Raw genomic sequence first — 24,930 nt, 5'->3', positions numbered from 1 at the left:
GAGCCATCAGCCCAGAGCCTGACGCGGGGCTCGAGCTCACGGACGGCGAGATCGTGACCTGGCTGAAGTCGGACGCTTAACAGACTGCGCCACCCAGGCGCCCCATGGGTTTTCTATTCTGTTATATTGGTCAATGTGTCTATTCTTATGCAAGTGATCAGTTACAGCTTTGTAATATAACTTGAAGTCAGGAATTGTGATGCCTCTAACTTTTTCTTTTTCAGGGTTGCTTTAGCTATCTGGGGTCTTCTATGGTTCCATACAAATTTTAGGATTGTTTGTTTTGTGAAAAATGATGTTGGTGTTTTGATAGGGATTGCATTGTGTAGGGATTGCAAATGTGTAGATTGCTTTGGGTAGTATAGACATTTTCACAATATCCTTCCAATCCATGAACAGTGCACATCTTTCCACTTCTTTGTGTCATGTTCAGCTTCTTTCATCAGTGTTTTATAGTTTTCAGAGTATAGGTCTTTCACTTCCTTGGTTAGGTTTATTCCTAAGTATCTTAGTGTTTTTTGGTACAATTGTAAACAGGATTGATTCCTTAACTTTACTTTCTGCTGCTTCATTATTGGTGTATAGACATTCAACAGGGGTGCCTGGATGGCTCAGTTGGTAGAGCACATGACTTGTAATCTCAGGGTTATGAGTTCAAGCCTGATGTTGGGCATGGTGCCTACTTAAAATTAGAAATGCAGCAGATTTCTATACATTGGTTTTGTATCCTGCGACTTTACTGAATTCATTATCAGTTCTAGCTAGCAGTTTTTTGCTGGAGTCTTTGGTGGGTTTTCTACATATAATCATATCATCTGCAAATAGTGAAAGTTTTATTCTTCCTCACTGACTTTGAGGCCTTTTATTTCTTTTTATTATCTGATTTCTTTGTTTTTTTTTTTATTATTAGCTGTGACTAGGACTCTAGTACTGTATTGAATAAAAGTGGTGAGAGTGGACATCCTTGTTTTGTTCCTGACTATAGAGGAAAAGTTCTCTGCTTCCCCTACTTAGGATGTTATTACCTGTGGGTTTTCATATAGGTCCTTTATTATGTTGAGGTATGTTCTCTCTAAACCTATTTGTTGAGAGTTTTTACCATGAATGGGTGTTGTACTTTGTCATACGCTTTTTCTGCATCTTTTGAAATGATCATATGGTTCTTAGCCTTTCTTTTATTAATGTGATGTACCATGTTGATTGATTTGCAAATATTGAGCCACCCTTCCAACCCAGGAATAAATCCTACTTGATAGTGGTGAATGATTTTTAAATGTATTACTGGATTTGGTTTGCTAGTATTTTATTGAGAATTTTTGCATCTAGGTTCACTAGGGATATTGGCTTGTGGTTCGCTTTTTTTGTGGTGTTTTTTAATCTGTTTTTATCTGTTTTTGGCAATCAGGGTGATACTAGCCTCATAGAATAAATTTGAAAGTTTCCCTTCCTTTTCTAATTTTTGGAATAATTTGAGGAGAATAGGTATTAACTTTTCTTTAAATGTTCGGTAGATTTGCCTGTGAAGCCATCTGGTCCTGGATTTTGTTTATTGGGAGTTTTTGGATTATTGATTTCAAGTTCTTTGCTGGTTACCAGTGTGTTCAAGTTTTCTATTTCTTCCTGTTTCAGTTTTGGTAGGAATTTATCAATTTCTTGTAAGTTATCCAATTTTTTGGCATATAGTGTTTCATAATATTCTCTTATAATTGTATTTCTGTGGTGTTGATTATTTCTCCTCTTGCATTTATGATTTTATTTGGGTTCTTTTTTTTTTGATAAGTCTGGCTAGAGGTTTATCAGTTACATTAATCTGTTCTGTTGGGCTTTTTTTCTTGTTTGTTTCTATATCATTTATCTCTGCTGTAATCTTTATTATTTTCTTCCTTCTGCTGGCTTATTTGTTCTTTTTCTAGCTCCTTTAGGTGTAAGGTTAAGTTAAGGTTGTTTATTTGTGATTTTTCTTGTTTTTTTAAAGTAGGCCTGTATTGCTATGCTCTTCCCTCTTAGAACTGCTTTTGCTGTATCTCAAAGATTTTAGACCATTATGTTTTCATTTTCATTTGTTGCTAGGTATTGCTAAATTCTTCTTTGATTTCCTAGTTGACCCTTTCATTGTTTAGTAGCATATTATTTAACCTCCATGTATTTGTGGTCTTTTCAGATTTTTTTCTTGTGGTTGACTTCTAGTTTCATAGTGTTGTGATGAGAAAAGCTGCATAGTAAGACTTCAGTCTTTTTGTATTTGTTGAGGTCTGTTTTGTGTCTTAATATGTGATCTCTTATGGAGAACGTTCCATGTGCACTTAAAAGGAATGTATATTCTGTTGTTTTAGGATGGAATGTTCTGAATATATCTTTTTAAGTTCATCTGGTGCAGTGTGTCATTCAAAGCTATTATTTCATCAGTCAGAAAAAGACAGGTATCATATGTTTTCACTCATATGTGGAATATGAGAAACTTAACAGAAGACCATAGGGGAAGGGAAGGAAAAATAAGTTACCAACAGAGAGGGAGGCAAACCATAAGAGACTCTTAAATACAGAGAACAAACTCAGGGTCGATGGGGGTGGGGGGTTGGGAGAGCAGGGAAAATGAGTGATGGGTATTGAGGAGGGTACCTGTTGGGATGACCACTGGGTGTTTGTATGTAAGTGAGGAATCACAGGAATCTACTCCCAAAGCCAAGACTATACTGTATACACTGTATGTTAGCTAACTTGACAAAGTATTAAAAATAAAGAAATAAAAATAGATTTAAAAAACCCCAAAAATGGGGCGCCTGGGTGGCGCAGTCGGTTAAGCGTCCGACTTCAGCCAGGTCACGATCTCGCGGTCCGTGAGTTCGAGCCCCGCGTCAGGCTCTGGGCTGATGGCTCAGAGCCTGGAGCCTGTTTCCGATTCTGTGTCTCCCTCTCTCTCTGCCCCTCCCCCGTTCATGCTCTGTCTCTCTCTGTCCCAAAAATAAATAAACGTTGAAAAAAAAAAATTAAAAAAAAAAAAAACCCAAAAAACAAAAGCCATTTTCCCCTTGTTTATTTTCTGTTTAGATGATCTGTCCATTGATGTAATTGGGGTTTTAAAGTGTCCTATTATTGCATTGTTATCAATTAGTTTGTTTATGCTTGTTTTATTTTCTTTATTTGGGTGCTCCCATGTTGGTGCATAAACAATCTTGTTGGATTGTCCCTTTTATTATTATATAGTGCCCATCTTTGTCTCTTGTTACAGTCTCTGTTTTAAAGTCTAGTTTGTCCATGGGGTGCCTGGGTGGCTCAGTCAGTTGAGTGTCCAACTCTTGATCTCAGTTCAGGTCTTGACCTTATCGTTGTGAGTTCAAACCCTGTGTTGGACTCATGCTGAGTGTGGAGCCTATGTAAAAAATAATAATAAACGGGCTCCTGGGTGGTTTAGTCAGTTGTGTCTGACTCTTGATTTCAGCTCCTGTCATGATCCCAGGGTTGTGGGGTTAAGTCCCATGTCTGGCTCCATGCTGAGTGTGGAGCCTGCTTCAGATTCTAAGATTCTCTCCCTTTGCCCCTCTCCCCCACTCTCTGCCTCTCAAATAATAAAAACAAACAAACATCTAGTTTGCCTGATATAAGTATTGATATTCTAGCTTTCTTTTGATGTCCATTTGCAAGGTAAATGTTTCTCCATCCCCTCACTTTTTAATTAAAAAAAAAAACTTAATGTTTGTTTATTTCTGAGAGAGAGTGTGAGTGGGAGAGGGGTGTAATTTTTTTTAATGTTTATTTTTGAGAGAGCACAAGCAGGGGAGAGGCAGGAAGAGAGGGGGACAAAGGATCCCAAGCAGGCTCTGTGCTGACAGCAGAGAGCCTGATGTGGAGCTCAAACTCACAAAGCGTGAGATCATGACCTGAGCCAAAGTTGCACACTTAACCGACTAAGCCAACCAGGTGCCCCAACTCTAACCTCTCACTTTCAATCTGCAGGTGTTTTTAGGTCTAAAATGAGTCTCTTACAGGCAGCATATAAATGGTTTCTTTTTTTTTTAATCCTTTCACCCTGTGTCTTTTGATTCGAGTATTTAGTCCATTCACATTCAAGGTGTGCAGGGCTTGAACCCAGGAACCGTGAGATCATGACCTGAGCAGAAGTCAGATGCTTAACTGACTGAGCCACCTAGGCACCCCAGTGTTTTTGTTTTTGATTTTAATGTTTAGTTTTTGAGAGAGAGAGGGAGGGAGGAAAGGGAGACAGAATCTGAAGCAGACACCAGGCTTTGAGCTGTCAGCACAGAGCCTCAATGTGGGGCTCAAACTCATGGACTGCTTGATCATGACCTGAGCAGACTGAGCTACTCAGGCACCCCCTTGGTGGTTTTTTTTTTTTTTTTAAGTTTATTTATTTTAAGAGAGAGAGAGAGAGAGTACACATGAACGGGGTAGGGGCAGAGAGAATCCCAAGCAGGCTCAGTGCCATGAGTGCAGAGCCCAAAGCAGGGCTTGATCTCATGAACCATGAGATCATGACCTGAGCCAAAATCAAGAGTCAGACGCTCAACCGACTAAGCCACTCAGGCACCCCTACTGGTTTTTGATACAGAGTTTCCATTAGGTTTATATATAACCCCCTTCTGCAAATAGCAATCTGTATTAAGTTTATGGTTGTTTTAGTTTGAAGACATTCTTTTTTCCTCTCCTCCCCATGTTTTAGGTATGTATATGTTACTATATTTTATATCCCGTTTTTGGTGTGTGTCTGAGTTCCTTGCCTGATTTTTAGAGACATACTCATTTTACTGCTTTTGTGCTTCCTGCCTTTATACTGTCACTTTCAGTCTCTCCACACAGAGAGTCCTCCTTACTATTTCTTGTAGGGCTAATTTAGTGGTCATGAACTCCTTTAGTTTTTGTCTGTCTGGGAAACTCTCTCTCTCTCCTATTCTGAATGATAGCCTTGCTGGATAGAGTAATCTTGGTGGCAGATTTTTCCCATTCAGCACTTTGAATATATCATGCCACTCCTTTCTGGCTTGCTAAGTTTCTGTTGAAAAATCTGTAGCTAGCCTTACGTGTTTTCTCTTATAAGTTAATGACTTCTTTTGTCTTACTGCTTAAAAATTTTATTTTATTTTGCAGATTTAATTACAATATGTCTTAGTGTGGGCCTGCTTCTGTTGATTTTGATGGGAGTTCTCTGTGCCTCCTGGATGTGGATGTCTATTTCCTTTCCCAGATTATGGAAGTTTTCAGCTATTCTTCAAATAAAATTTCTGCCCCCTTTTCTCTCTCTTCTTCTTCTGGGACTCCTATAATATGAATGTTACTACATTTGAACAAGTCATTGAGTTCCCTAAGTCTGTTCTCATTTTGTATATTTTTTTCTCTCTTTTGTTCAGCACCATTGCTTTCCATTACCTTGTCTTCTAGGTCATTAATTCATTTCTCTGTTCCTTCCAGCCTTCTTTTCATTGCTTCAAGTATGTTTCTAATCTCATTTATTGTACTCTTCCTCTCTGATTCTTTTTTAACTCTTATATCTCTATGGTAGGGTCTCACTGATCTCTTCTCTTCTCTGGCTGTGGGTTTATCTTATTCTTTCATTTGGGATAAATTCCTGTCTTTGCATTTTGTCTAAGTCTTGCCTTCTTCTCTGTGTTAGAAAAGCCATTTATGTCTCCTGCTCCTTCTTTGATGTGGCTTCTTCTCTCCCTTCAGTTGTGGAGTTTGTTCTGTCAGTCTTCAGATCAATTTCTGGGATGTTTAGGATGATTTTATAGTTATCTGGTTATGTTATTGAGATGGGGCAATTCTAGGGTCCTCCTACTCCACAACCATCTTCTGACTATTCCCAAGGATCTGTATTTTAACAAGTATCTCAGGCAATTCCTTTCTGATTGTAAAATAATTGGTTACCTTGAGCAGAAAATTCAGCCCCCCCCCATATATTTTAATACCTTATTCTGTAAAGTCTCAAACACATAAAAAAGGTTAATATAATGAATCTCAAGGCATCCATCATCAGCTTCAACATTTATTTACATCTTCCTCTGTTTATCTTCCACATTATTTTTTTGGGGGGTGGGATAATCTCAGAAGTCGTGTAACTTCAGCTTTAAAAACTCGAATGTAGGGGTGCCTGGGTGGTTCAGTTGGTTGAGCATTTGACTCTTGATTTCAGCTCAGGTCATGATCCCAGCATTGTGGAATTGAGCCCCACGTTGGGCTCTGTGCTGACAGCATGGAGCCTGCTTGGGATTTTCTCTTTCCCTCTCTGCCCCTCCTCTGCTCATGTACTGTCTCTAAATAGATAGATAAACTAAAAAAAAAAAAAAAAAAAAAGGCCTTGAGTATGTGTCTCCACAGATAAAATACACAGTTGGTTTGTTCACATCCGGAGCTCACATTTGGTTGACCAGTCCATGAAGTCTCTTAGTCTACAACAGTCCCCTACCTGCCCCTCTCTTCCATCCCTTCATGCATTTTACACAACAGGCTATTTGTCCTGCACAGCTTTCTGCATTCTGGACTTGGTGGACCACTTTCTTGTGGCATTGTCTGACTTATTCCTCTCCCGCCTGCCTCTCTAAACTGGTAGTTACACTTCAACACGTAGAGCCTCATGAACTTTTCACATAATGGAGTTATGTACCACTGATTGTTGTCTACATGTTTTATTAAGAATTACAAAAGGTGATTTTCTGTTCTGTTGATTTCTATGTTTTTTAGTATTTTTTCCTTTAGCAATTATTTTGTTAATTCACATACAGTTTGTACCAAAAGGCAAAATAAATGTAGGATTTTAAAAAATTATTTACTCATTTTCAAAATAAGGTTGGTGCCTTAGCAACCTGCAATTTTTTTTCCTATAATAAACTTAGGGATTTTTTTATGTAAGTGTTTCAATGAGTTTTATAGTCCCTGCAATGTTTTTTTCCTATAATAAACTTAGGGATTTTTTTATATAAGTGTTTCAATGAGTTTTATAGTCCTTATTTCTTTAGATGCTTCTATATTTGATGATTCCCATGTGGTTTTGACATGACACTATACTTTAAAGTTTGAGAGTGCATGCATGCATGAGTGGGGGAGGGGTAGAGAGAATGTTAAGCAGGCTCTGCACCGACAGTGTGAGCTTGATGGGGGGCTCAAACCCATGAACCGTGAGATCATGACCTAAGCTGAAATCAAGAGTCAGGTGCTTAACTGAGCCACCCAGGTGCCCCTCAAAACACTTTAAAAAAAATTCTTAATAATTTATATATTTTTAAATTTACATTCAAGTTAGTTAGCATATGGTACAACAATGATTTCAGGAATAGATTTCTTTTTTTTTTTTTTTTTCCAACGTTTATTTATTTTTGGGACAGAGAGAGAGCATGAACGGGGGAGGGGCAGAGAGAGAGGGAGACACAGAACCGGAAACAGGCTCCAGGCTCTGAGCCATCAGCCCAGAGCCCGACGCGGGGCTCGAACTCACGGACCGCGAGATCGTGACCTGGCTGAAGTCGGACGCTTAACCGACTGCGCCACCCAGGCGCCCCAGGAATAGATTTCTTAATGCTCCTTACCCATTTAGCCCATCCCCCCTTTGATAACCTCTCCAGAAACCCTCTGTTCTCTATATTTAAGAGTCTCCTATGTTTTGTCCCCCTCTCTGTTTTTGTATTATTTTTGCTTCCCTTCCCTTATTTTCATCTGTTTTGTATCTTAAAGTACTCATATGAATGAAGTTATATTTGTCTTTCTCTAATTTCACTTAGCATAACACCCATCTAGTTATATCCGGATGTAGTTGCAAATGGCAAGATTTCATTCTTTTTGATTGCTGAATAATACTCCAGTGTACACACACACACACACACACACACACACACACACACACACGTATATGTATATATACATATATACATATGTGTGTGTATACACACACATCTTCTTTATGTACATATCATATATGCGTGTGTGTGTCTGTGTATATGTGTATATATATATATATACACACACACCACATCTTCTGTATCCATTCATCCATCGATGCACATTTGGGCCCTTTCCATACTTTGGCTATTTTTGATAGTGCTGCTATAAACATTGGGGTGTATGTGCCCCTTCAAAACAGCACACCTATATCCGTTGGATAAATAGCTGGGTTATAGGGTAGTTCTATTTTTAATTTTTTGAGGAACCTCCATACTGTTTTCCAGAGTAGCTGCACCAGTTTGCATTCCCACCAGCAGTGCAAAAGAGATCCTCTTTCTCCGCATCCTCACCAACATCTGTTGTTGCCTGAGTTGTTAATGTTAGCCACTCTGACATGTGAGGTGTTATCTCATTGTGGTTTTGATTTGTATTTCCCTGATGATGAGTGATGTTGAACATTTTTTCATGTGTCGGTTAGCCATCTGGATGTCTTTTTTGGAGAAGTGTCTATTCATGTTTTTTGCTCATTTATTCACTGGATTATTATTTTTTTGGGCATGTTGACTTTGATAAGTTCTGTTTAGATTTTGGATACTAACCCTTTATCTGATATGTCGTTTGCAAATATCTTCTCCCATTCTGTCGGTTGCCTTTTAGTTTTGCCGATTGTTTCCTTTGCTGTGCAGAAAATTTTTATTATTATTTATTATTTATTTTTTATTAAAAAATTTTTTTTTTAACATTTATTTATTTTTGAGACAGAGAGAGACAGAGCATGAACGGGGGAGGGTCAGAGAGAGGGAGACACAGAATCTGAAACAGACTCCAGGCTCTGAGCTGTCAGCACAGAGCCCGACGCGGGGCTCGAACCCACGGACCGTGAGATCATGACCTGAGCCAAAGTCGGCCGCTTAACCGACTGAGCCACCCAGGCGCCCCAGAAAATTTTTATTTTGATGAGGTCCCAATAATTCATTTCTGCTTTTGTTTCCCTTGCCTCTAGAGACATGTTGAGTAAGAAGTTGCTGCGGCCAAGTCAAAGAGGTTCTTGCCTGCTTTCTCCTCTAGGATTTTGATGGCTTCCTGTCTTATGCTTAGCTCTCTCATCCATTTTTAGTTTAGTTTTGTGTATGGTGTAAGAAAGTGGTCCAGGTTCATTTTTCTGCATGTCACTGTCCAGTTTTTCCAGCACCATTTGCTGAAGAGACTTTATTCCATTGGATATTCTTTCTTGCTTTGTCAAAGATGAGTTGGCCATACGTTTGTGGGTCCATTTCTGGGTTCTCTATTCTGTTTCATTGATCTGAATGTCTGTTCTTGTGCCAGTACCATACTGTCTTGATGATTACAGCTTTGTAATACAGCTCAAAGTCTGGGATTGTGATGCCTCCAGCTTCAGTTTTCTTTTTCAAGACTCCTTTGGTCATTTGGGATCTTTTCTTTAGGCTATTCTGGTTCCATACAGATTTTAGAATTGTTTGTTCTAGCTCTGTGAAGAATGCTGGTATTATTTTGATAGGTATTGCATTGAATATATAGATTGCTTTGGGTAATATTGAAATGTTCACAATATTTGTTCTTCCTATGCAGGAGCATGGAATATTTTTCCTTTTTTTTTTTTTTTTTCTTGGTGTCTCCTTCAATTTCTTTCTTAAGCTTTCTATAGTTTTTAGTGTATAGAGTTTTCACCTCTTTGGTTAGGTTTATTCCTAGGTATTTTATAGTTTTGGTGCAATTGTAAATAGGATCGATTCCTTGATTTCTTTCTGTTGCTTCATTCTTGGTGTATAGGAATGCAACTAATCTCTGTGCATTGATTTAAACAAATTTTTTTTAAGTTATTCATTTTTAGAGATAGAGTATGAGTGGGGAAGGGGCAGAGAGAGGGAGACACAGAATCTGAAGCAGGGTCCAGGCTCTGAGCTGTCAGCACAGAGCCCGACGCGGGGCTTGAACTCATGAACTGTGAGATCATGACCTGAGCTGATGTATGACACTCAACCGACTGAGCCACCTAGGTGCCCCTGTGCGTTGATTTTATATCCTGCGACTTTGTTGAATTCATGGATCAGTTCTAGCAGTTTTTTTGGTGGAATCTTTTGGGTTTTCCATATAGAATATCACATCACCTGTAAAGAGCGAAAGTTTGACCTCCTCCTGGCTGATTTGGATGCCTTTTCTTTGTGTTGTCTGATTGCCGAGGCTAAGGCTTCCAATACTATGTTGAATAACAGTGGTGAGAATGGACATCCTTGTCTTGTTCCTGACGTTAGGGCGAAAGCTCTTAGTTTTTCTCCATTGAGGATGATATTAGTGGAGGGTCTTTCATATATGGCTTTTATGATCTTGAGGTACAAGGCTTCTCTCCCTACTTTCTTGAGGGTTTTTATCAAGAAAGGATGCTGTATTTTGTCAAATGCTTTCTCTGCATCTATTGAGAGGATCATGTGGTTCTTGTCCTTTCCTTTATTGATGTGATGTATCACATTGATTGATTTGTGTTTATTGAACCAGCCCTGCATCCCAGGTATAAAGCCCACTTGGTCATGGTAAATAATTAAAAAAAATTTTTTTTTTTAAATTTATTTTTGAGACAGACAGAGACAGAGCATGAGCAAGGGAGGGGCAGAGAGAGAGGGAGACACAGAATCTGAAGCAGGCTCCAGGCTCTGAGCTGTCAGTAGAGAGCCTGACATGGGCCTCAAACTCACAAGGCATGAGATCATGACCTGAGCTGAAGTCAAACACTCCACCGACTGTGCCACCCAGGTGCCCCTAATGCATATTTTTGAGAGAGGGAGAGAGCGTGAGCAAGGGAGGGGCGGGGGAGGGGGGGAGATAGAGAATCTGAAGCAGGCTCTGTGCTGACAGCAGACAGCCTGATACGGGGCTTGAACTCATTAACTGTAAGATCATGATCTGAGCCGAAATTGGATGTTTGAGCCACCCAGGCACCCCTGAAAGATTTTAAGTAATCTCTACACTCAACATGGGGCTTGAACTTAGAACACCCCAGATCAAGAGTCTCATGCTTTACCAATTGAACCACCCAGGCACCTGGGTTCTTGTGTTTTAAAAGTCCATTCTGATAATCTCTTATCAGGGGCCTTTAACTTGGAGTGTTTAGACCTTTTATATTAATTGCAATGACCTACAAGGCTTGGTTTAAATCTAACATCTAGCTATTTACCTTCAATCTGTCTCCTCTGTTCTTTGTCCCTTTTTCTTTAAAGTTTATTTGTTTCTTTTGAGAGATACAGAGACAGTATGAGTGGGGGAGAGGCAGAGAGAAAGAGAATCCCAAGCAGGCTACACACTCTGCCAGTGTAGAGCCTGATGTGGGGCTCAAACTCAGAACCGTGAGACCATGACCTGAGCTAAAACCAAGAGCTGGATGCTTAACTGAGCCACCCAGGTGCTCCTCTTTTCATAGACACTTTTGGACAAGTACATTTTATAATACATGCTGTCTTCACAGTTGGCTTGTTAGTTATACTCTCTGCTTTATTCTTTTAATGCTTGACCTAGTATTTAAAAATACAACTTCAGAGGTGCCTGGGTGGCTCAGTCAGTTGAGTGACTCTTGTTTTTGGTTCAGGTCATGATCCCAGGGTCGTGGGATCAAGCCCTGTGTTAGCCTCTGTGCTGAGCCTGGATCCTGCTTGGGATTCTCCCTCTCTCTGTCGTGCGCGCTCTCTCTCCCCCTGACCCCTGCTCCCTCTGCCTTTCTACCCTGCTCATGTTCTCTGTCTCAAAAAAAAAAAAAAAAAAAAAAAAAAAAAAAAAGACTATTGATTTTGGTTCAGGTCATGATCTCATGCTTCATGAGATCAGCCCCGTGTTGGGCTCTGCACTGAGTGTGGAGTCTGCTTGGGATTCTGTCTCTCCCCCTCTCTCTCAGAATAAATAAACATTAAAAAAAAAAAAAAATCAACTTCAGGGGTGCCTGGGTGGCTCAGCTGGTGAGCATCTGACTCTTAATTTTGGCTCAGGTCATGATCTCACAGTTGTGACACTGAGCTCCGTGTTGGGACTTGTAGTGAGTGTGGAGCCTGCTTAATATTCTCTCTGCCCTTTTCCTGCTTGTGCTGGCTCTCTCTTAAAAAAAGAAAGTACACACACACACAAATACAACTTCAACATAATGCAGTATGCTTTCAACAAATATGATACCACTTCATATATAAGACCCTTATAACAAAGTATTTTCAATTCCCCCACTTCCATTATTTGTGCTATTGTTACTTATTTTATTTCTATAGAAGTTGTAAGCCTCTCAATGTAGTTAAAATAATCAATACTGGAGAGATAAAAGAAAAAAAAAGTATATTTACCTACATATTTTTCTATCCCTGGTTCTCCTTATTCCTTGGTATATATCCAAATTTTCATCTGATATTTTCATTTTGACTGAAGAACTTCCTTTGACATTTCTTATAATGCAGCTCTGTTGGCCATTATTCTTTCAGCTTTCATTTGAAAAACTCCTTATTTCACCTTTATTTTTGAAAGATATTTTCACTAGCTACAGAATTGTAGGCTGATAGTCATTTTTGTTATTCTTTTTTCAGCACTTTAAAGGTGTTAAATTTCTTATGGTTTGCATAATTTCTGATGAGAAGTTGGCTGCCATTCTTATGTTTGTTTCTATGTAGTATGTGTCTTTTTCTCTGGCTTTCATAGTTTTTAAAATTTCAGCAATTTTATTATGGGGTATGTATGTATGTGTGTTTAGTATTCTGCTTGGGGTTCTGATCTTGAATCTCTATGGTTACAGTTTTTTTTTTTTTAATTTTTTTTTTTAACGTTTTATTTTATTTTTGAGACAGAGAGAGACAGAGCATGAACAGGGGAGGGGCAGAGAGAGAGGGAGACACAGAATCGGAAGCAGGCTCCAGGCTCTGAGCCATCAGCCCAGAGCCCAATGCAGGACACGAACCCACGGACCGTGAGATCGTGACCTGAGCTGAAGTCGGACGCCCAACCGGCTGAGCCACCCGGGCGCCCCTCTGTGGTTACAGTTTTAATCCAGCTTGGAAACATGTGTTATTTCTTCAGATATTTTTTCAATCCTCCTCGCCCCTTAATTTTTTTCTCCTTGGGACTCTAATTTACACAAGACTACTTGATAGTATCCCACATTTCAGTTGCCAGGTTTGTTTTGGTCCCTTCTCTTTGTGCTGTTTGTATAGTTTTTATTGCTGTATCTTCAGACTTACTGATCTGTTGTACTGCAGTGTGTACATGCTCTTCCTCCTGTCCAGTGTTTTCACTTCAAATATTGAATTTCCCATTTCTAGAAACTCCCAACTTTTTTATGTCTCATTTTCCTTATGTTCCTGTTCCTTTATATTCTTGAACACCTTTGTGATACCTGTTGTTAAGGTCTTTATCTGCTAATCCTGAGGCCTCTCTGATTTGTGTCCATTAATTTTTTTTCTCTTCTGGTTATGGGTCATATTTTCTTATTTGCACATGTGGTAATTTTGGATTAGAAACTGGACATTGTGAATTGAGTTTCTAAGTGCTTAATTTTCGTTATTGCTTTAAAGTGTTGGGTTTTGATCTGGCACAAAGTGAAATGATTGTGGACCTCAAGGCTTGGTTTTCATGGTGCAGAGGAGCCTGTGCTCTAGACCTAATTTAAGATTATTACTAAGGCGTGATCTTTCTTAGGACTCTACCCAATGTGCTGCATATTCTGAAGTTGTACTCTGGGTCTCAGGCACATGAACTCTTCCCACTCCTCTGAGTTCTAAGAATTGTGTGGTCTATTGGTTTCTGGTCATGAAATTGTGCCTTTTATTCATGTAGGTTAGGACTTGGTCAGACTCTAGGAGACATTTCTGTAGATCTGAGGAGCTTGCTCTGAGCAGCTCCCTCTTCTCCAGGACTCTGCTCATTAGGTTCTAGCTTAGCATTCCTGGACTCTGACCTCTGTGTCTTCAACTTGACCACTAGACCCTGGATTGTCTCCTTGCCCTTTGGCCTGAAAGTTGCTCCTAGGCAGTAAGCTGGAGCAGCTGGTGCTCCCCTCACCTGTTTCCCTCACCCAAACACTGTCTTTGTCCTATGTCCATAAGCATTTGTTTCATGTATATTGTGTGGTTTCCTAGTTGTTTAGGGAAACTAATTTCTAGGGAAACTCTTACAGCCATTACTCCTTCATGTGTGGAAGGCAGTGGAAATCTCCCCATTTTTGAACTCACTTGTTGATGAAAACCTGTGAATCCCCTGGTTTCTAGTTCTCACATTGGCTTGCTGAGTTTTCTATTTGGGATGGATGAGTATTTGATGGTAATTTTTGGGTTACCTGGCTCATAGGATCATAACAACTTCCTTTTTTCTTGCCTATGCTGGTCCCACACAGGTATTCTAGGTATGAAGAGTTTGGCCCTAGGGTTTGAGGGACTACCTTAATGTTGTCTGGGGGTCTCATTTTCTATGCAGTTTGCTTTGTTTTTGTGAAAGGATTAAAAACCATTGTGGTTGCTATTGCTCTTACCCTAACCAGAACTCTCTACCTTTTAAGTTACCTTTCCATTCATATCACTTGGGCGTGGCCCTTGAAGACTGACAGTGTGGTATTTCCAATTGATTAGCCTATTTTGTGGTAACAAAATTTGAGGGATTTTGCTTTTACCCCAGGAATAGTTAACACTTTAGCACTCTATAAACTATTACGGGTGGTAATTTTACTTACCTCCAGATTACCTTAATTGATTCTCTGTGGTGTAAGCCACAAACAGAGTTTATGGCCAGGAGCCCACTAACCTACCACCAACCCACTGTGTGACACAGGACTAATTTCTTCTCATTGTTGATGGTAGCAGACACCATAAGGAAGACCAGGCCTGTCCTTGGGGGGAGCACAGAGCTTGTTAGGGAAGGCAGACATGTAAGAAGAGCTAACTAGAACTAAGGGGTAGTTTTTATCCCCTGAGAAGTGTATACAAAGGTGCCTTCTTGAGTCTTTTCTCATCTGAATAAACAGAAGCGCAGTTCTCATACTGTTGTCCAAAGGCTTGGATTGTACAGAATGACATGGAGGCTGAGGGGCAGGGCTGTGGCCTCTATATCCTTACTTCAGGCACAGTCGATCCACCTTTTCCGATTTTATACATTATGATCTAATATTTATTTCAAAACAGGGGTTTTGCTGCTGAAAAATGAAGGATGAGCAGGTAGAAGAACAGGGGTCCACATTTCCTTGTGCATGCAGCCTCCTGCGGTGAGTGGCCTGACCTTTTACAAAGCTAAGTGCACTCACATAAAAGTCTGCTGTGAGCACCACCCCACCGCTCACATACTCTTCCTGAGTCGTGCCTTTGACAGCACCCACTCTGGAGTTGAGCTGGATTGGGACTCAAAGGCTAGCTTTACCACTTGGGAGTGGACAGCCCTGGGCAGGTCTTCCACCTTCAGTGCCAGTTTCCTCATTGGTAAGTTGGGGGTATAGGCCTACACTGGTCTGTTGTGTTGCAACACAGGACGGCTCCAGTGTAGTACCAGCTCGCGATAGGTTCCAGTATAAATTATACCCGCCGTTGTGACGACCGATTCAGGTGAGGGTCTCAAGGCTTCTGCTAACAGGTGATACTAGGTTCAGGGTTGACCAGGACCAGAACCATGGTCTCTGGCACTGACAGGGTTCATAATCTGCATGAAGTGTACCCACTTTCCGGGCCAGTCTCTTAATTGTGGGTATTTGGTTAATACTGCCCTGTGTTTGCATGGCACGTTATGGGTCACCTCCATGCATTAGTTCATCCGAGTCTTCTCTGTAAGGCAGACTTGTATTCCCACTTTCTGGAAGAGGATATGTGTTCAGAGGACACACTCCCCCTCACCGGAGCCCACGTCCAGTGTGACTGGAATCACAAGGATGTTACACAGATACCAGCTTTGTGTATGTCGGCTGGGGGTTCAGCCAGCCTACAGGGACCAGGGTCTTGGCGAATGTTGTTCTAATACACTGACAAACAGGAGTGAACATGAGCTTTTTAGGGAGGGGTTGGGGTAATGCAGGAAGAATTATAAGCAATATGAATTTATTTAACTATTTTGGAAACAAAACCCCCCAAATAATGCCTGAAACCCAAAAGGTACATAAAAATGGCCAAAAATATTTTAAAATAATAGATTTGAAGATCATTTGTAGCTTTTTTCTCCTAACATGAGTGCTTTCAGCAGGACAGTAAATTACAAACCATATCAAATCATGTTAAGGCAGATGATCTATCTGGTTGCACTTGTAACTACTCCTGGGGAAGGAATCTTGTTGGAGCTATTCCTCCCAGCGGTTTGGTCAGTTGGTCCAGGAAAGGGCAGTCCTGGAGTCAGCAGGAGGGGAGCTGAGCCTTTCCTGTCTTGTCACTGCTCGTTCTGCTGGCCCTCTGTGACGGAAGTGGACACAGAACCTTGGCCCTTGTTGACATCACTGATGCACACCCACTGCCCGTCGACAGACTCCTTCCACAGGGTCACCTGCAAGCCAGTGCACACAGCCTGTTACAGGTCTGCAACCTTCCCTCTGCTGTCCTTACCTTCCCAGATCTTCAGCAAGACGGTGACAAAGGATGTTTCTGACTTAGCTCCCCCTCACAGGAAGAACAACAAATATTCATGAACAAGAAGCCACTGAGCAAATCCTAGAAGACAGGAATGTGGCTGAAGCACCCCCTGCCCGACTAAAGAGACCAACTCCTTGTACCAGAAGGATAGGCTGGAAGGCTACATGCTGACTGCATGGCCCCCACCCAGGTTGACTCAACACCACGTCCAACTTCTGTTTTTCCAGGGGGAAAGGAGCACAGGGGTGACATCCAGTCACTCAGCACTGTAAGTCATGGCCTCGTGGGATCCCTCATTCTGGGCTCTGCCCCATGGGGACTGCAGGCACATCTGTGGGTTTCAACTACTCGGAATCTGATGGTGACTAAGTGGGGTTTTTAAGTGGTCAACACCACAGGGGAGGCACGGTCCACCTCCCGGTCACCAGGTCCAAGTGAACGCAACTGCCCTCCTCCTCTAAGTCCGAGTCTATGCCAATGGCTTGAATAAATCATTGGTCCCAAGTGAGCTAGAATCATCATGGGGCGCCTGGGTGGCGCAGTCGGTTAAGCGTCCGACTTCAGCCAGGTCACGATCTCACGGTCCATGAGTTCGAGCCCCGGGTCAGGCTCTGGGCTGATGGCTCAGAGCCTGGAGCCTGCTTCCGATTCTGTGTCTCTCTCTGTCTCTGCCCCTCCCCCGTTCATGCTCTGTCTCTCTCTGTCCCAAAAAAAAAAAAAAAGAATCATCATGCCCATGCACTGGGTGGGCTTCCCGGAACCAGCACTGTTATTTACAGACCAAGTTCCTAGCTGCAGAGCCCAAGCAGTATCTCTGCTCATTTACAGCACCAAGGTGGGGGTCCAGTCTGCCCCAGGGAATGCTCTACAGTGCAGTTCTGCCAGCTCTTGAACCTGGTCTGCCCCCACCCAGGCAGAAAGGCTGAGTCACAGCCCCACTTGCTGCAGTTCCTGGCTCTTGGTCTCTCATCCAGAAAGCCAATTTACAGACTCTTGTAGAGAGCCCAGTCCTGACTGTAGGAAGCCTGACTGGAGAATCCAGGTCACAGTGACACCCACTAGCTTCACTTGGGCAGGGAACTCGAGTCAGCAGTCCTACCTGCTGTTCTCACCCAGTGGAATACCCTCTATGCTCAGAACTCAAACAGTTGCTCCACTAAAAAACAGACCCTAACAGCAGCCACACCTGTCCAAGGACCAGGAATGACCAGAAACCCAACTGTGCTGACCGGTCAAACTATCTGCCAAAGTGAGCCTGCAACGTTTGGAAGAAGGGACCACTTAACTCCAATGCAGATACCAACACGAGGATCACAGAAAGCCAGGTAAATGTGACACAACCAAATGAAACTAATAGAGCTCTACAATGGACTCTAAAGACAGGAAGACCTATGAACTGCCAAGAGGCCCTAAATAAACAGGGCTACAAAAGACATGTCAGAATCATCAAAAGTCAAAGAATTTTAAGAGCAGCTAGAAAAAAAAAGGTTACATATAAGGGAACCCCCATAAGACTGTGAGATTTCTCAATAGAAGCTTTTCAGGCCAGAAGAAAATGGGATGACACAAAATACTCAAAGCAAGAAAAACTATTAACCAAGGCTACTCTACCAGGCAAAAGTGTCCTTCCGCAATGGATAGACTTTCTTGGACAAACAAAAGCAGAGGGAACTCATCACCACTACATCTGCCTTACAAGAAATGCTAAAGGGATTTGACTATAAATAAAAGGATGCTCATTAACACTATACAAGGCAGCATAAAACTTACTGGTGATGATAAATAAAGTTGGATTCTGTAATATGGTGATGTTAGTGCATAATTCACTTCTAGCTCTAGTTTAAAAGATAATGTATAGTAAGAAATAACCATGGTAGTTAAATAACTGTAACTACAATAACCTGTTATTACACATTATAAAATATATAAATTGTAACATCAATAACCTAAAATGTGAGGGGGAGAAGTCAAAGTGTTTAGATGTTATTTTAAAACAGAGTGTTTTAAAATGTCTTATGTAAACCTTATAGCCACAAGGGAAAAACCTGTGGTAATATTAGGCCAAAGAACATGACAAGTCAAAGCATACTGATACCATAAAACTTCAAAACACAAAAAAAGAAGGAACAATGTATCAAGAAAACCACAAGAAAATAAACAAAATGGCAATTGTGTAAGGCCTTATTAATTAATAGTTACTTCAAATATAAATGGTTTAAACTCTCCCGGGGAGACAACACCTGGCTGAATGAATAAAAAAAACCAAAAACACAAGATCCAACAATATGCTTCCTATAAGAGATTCACTTCAGCCTTAAAGACAGAGATGGAGTAGGGATGGAAAGAGATACTTTAAGCAAATGGCAACCACAAAGAAAGCAGAGGTAGCTATATTTATATCAAATACACTTTAAAGTGAAAATAGTAAAGAGAGGGGTGCCTGGGTGGCTCAGTTGGTTGAGCATCCGACTTCAGCCCTGGTCATGATCTCATGGTTCACGGATTCAAGCCCTGCATTGGGCTCTGTGCTGACAGCTGGGAGCCTAGAGCCTGCGCTTCGGATTCTGTGTCTCCCTCTCTCTCTGCCCCTCCCTCTCTCAAAAATAAATAAAATGTTAAAAAATAGTACAGAGAGACAGAGGGATCAACACACCAAGAAGATGTAACAATTATAAATATATAGATACCCACCACTGAAACATCTAATTATATGAACCAAAACCGAACTAAAGGGAAATAAAGAGTAACACAAAAATGGTTGGGGACTTTAATACTCTCAACAATGGAGATCATCCAGACAGATAGATAATAAGGAAACAGTGGATTTGAACAATAGTACAGAACAAATGGGCCTAACATGTACATAACCTTCTGACAGCAGAACATACATTAAGTGCACATGAACATTTCCTATATGTTACACCACAAAATGAGTCTTAGCAAATTAAAAAAAAATTAAACCAATTATCTTCTCTAACCACAACGGTATGAATACAGCAAGATATCAATAGCAAGAGGAAACTGAGAAATTCACAAACACATGCAAATTAAACACTGAAATTATTTTGAATCAAATGAAAAACACAATATACCAAAACTCACAGGATGCAGCAAAAGCAGTTCTTAGAAGGAAGTTCACAGCAATTAATGCCTACATTCAGAAACAAGACCTATCCCAAATAACCTAACTCTATGCCTTAAGGAATCAGAAAAGAACAAACTTTGTCCAAAGCTAGCAAATAATAAATATAAGAGCAGAAATAAATGAAATAGAGAAGAAAATAGAAAAGATTGACCAGAAGAGTTGGTTGGTTGACAAAACTAACAAAGTTTACCTAGATTAACCAAAGAAAAAAGAGGACCCAAAACAACAAAATTATAAATGAGAAAGGAGATATTACAACTGATCATCACAGAAATACAAAGAAAAATAAGAAACTACTATGAAACAACTCTATGTCAACAAACTGAACAAGCTAGAAAAAATGGACAAATTCTTAGAAATGTTACCAAGACTGAATCAGGAGGAAACAAAAAATCTGAATAAAAAATTTTATAAAAATTAAAAAATTTTCTGAAATACAATATCTCAACAGTAAAGAGACTGAATAATAATTGAAAATCTCCTTGTATAAAAAAAGCCCAGGGCCAGATGGCTTCACTGGTGAATTTAAGCTAACATGTAAGGAATGAATACCAATCCTCAAAATATTCCAAAAAAAAAATTTTTTTTTTAAGAGGAGGAAATACACCCACACACTCATTTTTACAAGGCCAACAACTGCCCTTATACCAAAGCCAGAAAAGGCTACTACCAGAAAATAAAACTTTGGACAAATAACCCTGATGAATATAGATGCAAACTGAATTTGGCAGTACACTAAAAGGATCATTCACCATGATCAAGCAGGATTCAGACATGGAATGCACGGACGGTTCAACATGTGCAAATCAACCAATGTGATCTGTTTGTGATAATGCTTAACAGATTAGGTATAGAAGGAACATACCTCAGTAATAAAGGTCATGTGATAAGCCCACAGCTAGTACAATACCCCATGGTGAAAGGCCAAAAGTTCTTCCTTGAAAATAGGCAATAAGAAAAGGGTACCCACTCTTACCATTCTTTTTCAATGTAATACTACAAGTCGTTGCCAAAGCAACCAGGCAAGGAAAAAAAAAAAAGGCATCAGAACTGGAACGGAAAAACTAAAAGTGTCTCTATTTGCAGATGACAAGATGTTATACACAGAAAATCCTAAAGGTTTCATCAAAAAGCTTAGATCTAGGGACGCCTGGGTGGCGCAGTCGGTTAAGCGTCTGACTTCAGCTCAGGTCACGATCTCACGGTCTGTGAGTTCGAGCCCCGCGTCGGGCTCTGGGCTGAAGGCCCAGGGCCTGGAGCCTGCTTCCGATTCTGTGTCTCCTTCTCTCTCTGCCCCTCCCCCCTTCATGCTCTGTCTCTCTCTGTCTCAAAAATAAATAAAAACGTTAAAAAAAAAATTTTTTTTTAAAAAAAGCTTAGATCTAAACAGTGAATTCATTAAAGTTGCAGGATACAAAATTAATGAAAATCAGTAGTGTTTCTATACACTAAGAATGAATTATTCAAAAAGAAATAAAATGATCCTTACAATAACAAAAACAATAAAATACTCATGAACTTAACCAAAGAGGTGAAAGATCTCTACTCTGAAAACAAGACAGTGATGAAAGAAACTGAGAATACAAATAAATGGAAAGGTATCTTGTTCATAGATTAGAATAATTAACATTGTTAAAATGTTAATACTACCAAAGCCATCTATAGGTTCAATGCAATTCCTATCAAGATTCCAATGGCATTTTTTTTTTTTGACAAAGATAGAAAAAAGAGTCCTAAAATGTATATGGAACCACCAAAGACCCTAAATGGCCAAAGCAATCCTGAGAAAGAAGAACAAAGTGGAAGGAATCCTACTTTTTTAAAAAGTATTCTTTTTTAAATGTTTTTTTTTGAGAGAGAAAGACAGACCATGAATGGGGGAGGGGAAGAGAGAGAGGAAGACCAAAGAATCAGAAGCAAGCTCCAGGCTCTGCACTGTCAGTACAGAGCCCAATGTGGGGCTCGAACTCATGAACTGTGAGATCATGACCTGAGGTGAAGTCGGATGACTGAGCCACCCAGGCGCCCCCAGGAATCCTACTTTTTAATTTCAAGCTATTAAGCTATAGTAATGGCATAAAAACGAATAGATGGTACTGACATAAAAACAAATAGGTCAATGGAATCAAAAGCCCAGAAATAAACTCAAGCATATACAGTTAACTAGTATTCGGCAAGGGAGCCAAGAATACTCAATGGAGAAAAGACTGTCTCTTTAATAAATGGTGCTGAGTAAACTGGACATTAACATGTAAAAGAATAAAATTAGACCCTTATCTTATATCACTCAAAAAAACTAACTTCAATTGCATTAAACACTTAAATATAAGATCTGAAACTATCGAAACCCCCAGAGGAAAATATATGAAAACAAGCTATTTGGGTGCCTGGGTGGCTCAAATGATTAAGTGTCTGACTCTTGATTTCGGCTCAGGTGATGATTCTCATGGTTCATGCCTGCTTGGGATTCTCTCCTTCTGTCTCTCCCTCCACCACTCACACACGTGCATTCCCTCTCTGAAAATAAACTTAAAAAAAAAGAAAAACTCTTTGACATGAGTCTTGACAAAGATTTTTTGGTTGTGACATCTAAAGCAAAAGTAACAAAAAATAAGTTAGCAGGACAGCATTAACTAAAAAGTTTCTGCACAGCAAAATAATCAACAAAGTAAAAAGACAACCTTACAAAATGGGAAAAAAATATTTGCAAATCATACATCAGAAGAGGAGTTAATATCCAAAATATTCAGGGATGCCTACATGGCTCAGTGGGTTGTCTCTTGTTTTTATAGATTTATGTTTTAAATTTATTTATTTTGAGACCGAGCACATATGCATGTGCATGAGCAGGAAACGGGCAGAGAGAGAGGGAGAGAGGGAATCCCAAGCAGGTTCCGCACTGGTAGCCCAGAAACTGACATGGGGCTTGAACTCACAAACTGTGAGATCATGACCTGAGCCAAAATCAAAGGTCAGATGCTTAACTGCCTGAGCCACCCTGGTGCACCAATTAAGCATCCAACTTGACTCTTGATCTCAGCTCAGGTCTTGATCTCAGGGTCATGAGCTCAAGTTCCACCTTGGGCTCCCCGCTGGGTGTAAAGCCTGTTTACAAACAAATGAAAACTCCCCACGCCACAATATATCCACAGAAGACTAAAACTCCATACCAGAAAGCCAAAAAATACAATTAAAAAATGGGCAAAAGACCTGAATAGAAGATTTCTCCAAAAAAGATATACGAAAGGCCAATAGGGATGTGATAGTGAGAGATAAGCATCTCACTCAGCATCTCTAATCACTGGGGAAGTACAACCATAGGAGAATATCACCTCACACATGTTAGCATGGCCATCATGAAAAAGACAAAAACACAAGTATTGGCATGGATGTGGAGAAAAGGGAACTCTTGTGCATTACTGGTGAAACTATAAACTGGTGCAGCCACTATGGAAAACAGTACAGAGGATCTTCAACAAAATTAAAAATAGAACTATATGATCCAGCAGTTCAGCTTCTGGGTATTCATCTGAAGAAAATGAAGAGACTATCTTGAAAAGTATCTGCATCCCCGGGGCGGCTGGGTGGCTCAGTCGGTTAAGCGTCCGACTTCGGCTCAGGTCATGATTTCATGGTTCGTGAGTTTGAGCCATGCATCAGGGTCTGTGCTGACAACTCAGAGCCTGGAGCCTGCTTCAAATTTTGTGTCTCCCACCCTCTCTTCCCCTCCCTGGCTCCTGTTCTGTTTCTCTCTCAAAAGTAAACATTAAACACCCAAAAAACCAAAAACCAAATACTGATGTGGTTTTAACCAAGTTGCTACAGGTTCTGTAAGAGGATACGGGATACAGCAGTGGTTCTCAAAGTGTGCTGTCTAGATCAGGGCATCTGCCATAATGGGGAGCTTGTGAAAACTGCAAATTCTTGGGTCCCTGCCCAGACCCACTGATTCAGAAATCCTGGGGGTGGGCTTGGCAATCCATGTTTTAACAAGTTAAATACTAAAATCTGATAAGTGTGCTAGAGGAAGACAACAGATGCGTTAACTATGTTATTTCAACACTGACATAAACAGTGGAATAAATAGCTAAGCACTGGAAAGGTTTATTTCTGGAGAATGAAAATTAGACTGCATTAAAAAAATCATAACCTAATAAAAACTACTTCAAGCTATGTACGTGTATCTGGTAAAAAATAATAATGATTTTAAGAATTCCTGCTTTAGCAGCACCTGGGTAGCTCAGTCACTTAAGCGTCTCACTTCAGCTCAGATCATGATCTCACAGCTTGAGAGTTTGATTCCTATGTTGGGCTCTGCTGATAGCTCGGAGCCTTGAGCCTGCTTCAGATTCTGTGTCTCCCTCTCTCTCCTGTTGCTACCCTGCTCACACTCTGTCACTGTCCCTCTCAAAAAATAAACTTAAAAATAATTTTTTATAATTAAAAAAAAAAAGGAGAATTCCTGCTTTAGAGTCAGACTATGTACTACATATGCACTATGCAGAATGCTCTAGACTGCAAACTAAGTCCTTTAGTGAAGGAATGCTATGCAGACAGCAATAGAGTTGAGCTCTTTGTAGCAAACGGTGATAAAGAAGAGTTGAGAAGCATAAAAGAATAATGGCAGCAGAACCCAAATGTGGAATGTGCATACAACCAGCCACTTGCCCATTGCCTTGTAAATACTACTGTAGGGCTCCTCAGGCAAGTCAAGGTCGGCTGGGCTGTTCTAGGTGCCACCAAACCTGGGGCCTAGTCCCGCCTCTGGCACTTACTAGAAATAAAGAGGGTTAGATTAGTTATCTTTGAGAGTCATTCCAGCTCTAAAATTCTATGGCCTGGAGTAGAGGCCTGCTACATTTCTAGGACTACTGTACATGAAAGGGACCCCAGGCTAGATGAAAACTGCCCACAGAGTCTCAAAGATATATATATATATTTAGAGAGCGTGCACGTGCGCAAGCAGGGGAGGGGCAGAAAGAGAGGAAGAGAAAGAATCCCAAGGAGGATCCACACCATCAGCAGAGCCCGATGTGGGCTCGATCCCACCAACTGTGAGATCATGACCTGAGCCTAAACCAAGAGTGAGATGCTCAACCGACTGAGACACTCAGGCGCCCCTCAAAGAGATACTGTTTGTACTCCCATGTGCACAGCATTACTGACAACAGCCAAAGGAGGAAGCACCCCTGTGTCTACCAATGTATGTGTAAATAAAATGTGGTAGAACAGAGTATTAGTCTTAAAAAGGTAGGAAACTGACATATGGTACAACACAGATAAGGATACTACGGGAAGTGAAAGAGGCCAGTCACAAAAAGACAA

At 40.6% G+C, this 24,930-nt stretch overlaps 1 protein-coding gene across 2 annotated transcripts in view; it reads right to left on the bottom strand.

Annotated features, from left to right (window-relative positions):
• Nucleotides 1–15,901: 15,901 nt before the first annotated feature.
• The window catches only part of SEC13 (SEC13 homolog, nuclear pore and COPII component), a 35,839-nt gene continuing 26,810 nt past the window's right edge, over nucleotides 15,902–24,930 (bottom strand). For both annotated transcript variants that reach the window (XM_040491983.1, XM_040491984.1), the window contains exon 9: nucleotides 15,902–16,374. In XM_040491983.1, coding sequence (XP_040347917.1) covers nucleotides 16,261–16,374 — 114 coding nt within the window. In that variant the 3' untranslated portion in view covers nucleotides 15,902–16,260. The remainder of the gene's footprint in view (nucleotides 16,375–24,930) is intronic.

The sequence above is a fragment of the Herpailurus yagouaroundi genome, unplaced genomic scaffold, assembly GCF_014898765.1.
Source record: "Herpailurus yagouaroundi ecotype Mexico unplaced genomic scaffold, PumYag 183, whole genome shotgun sequence".
NCBI lineage: Eukaryota > Metazoa > Chordata > Mammalia > Carnivora > Felidae > Herpailurus > Herpailurus yagouaroundi.
Note: the sequence above shows the minus strand (reverse complement) of the source record. Positions and strands in the feature narration are given on the sequence as shown.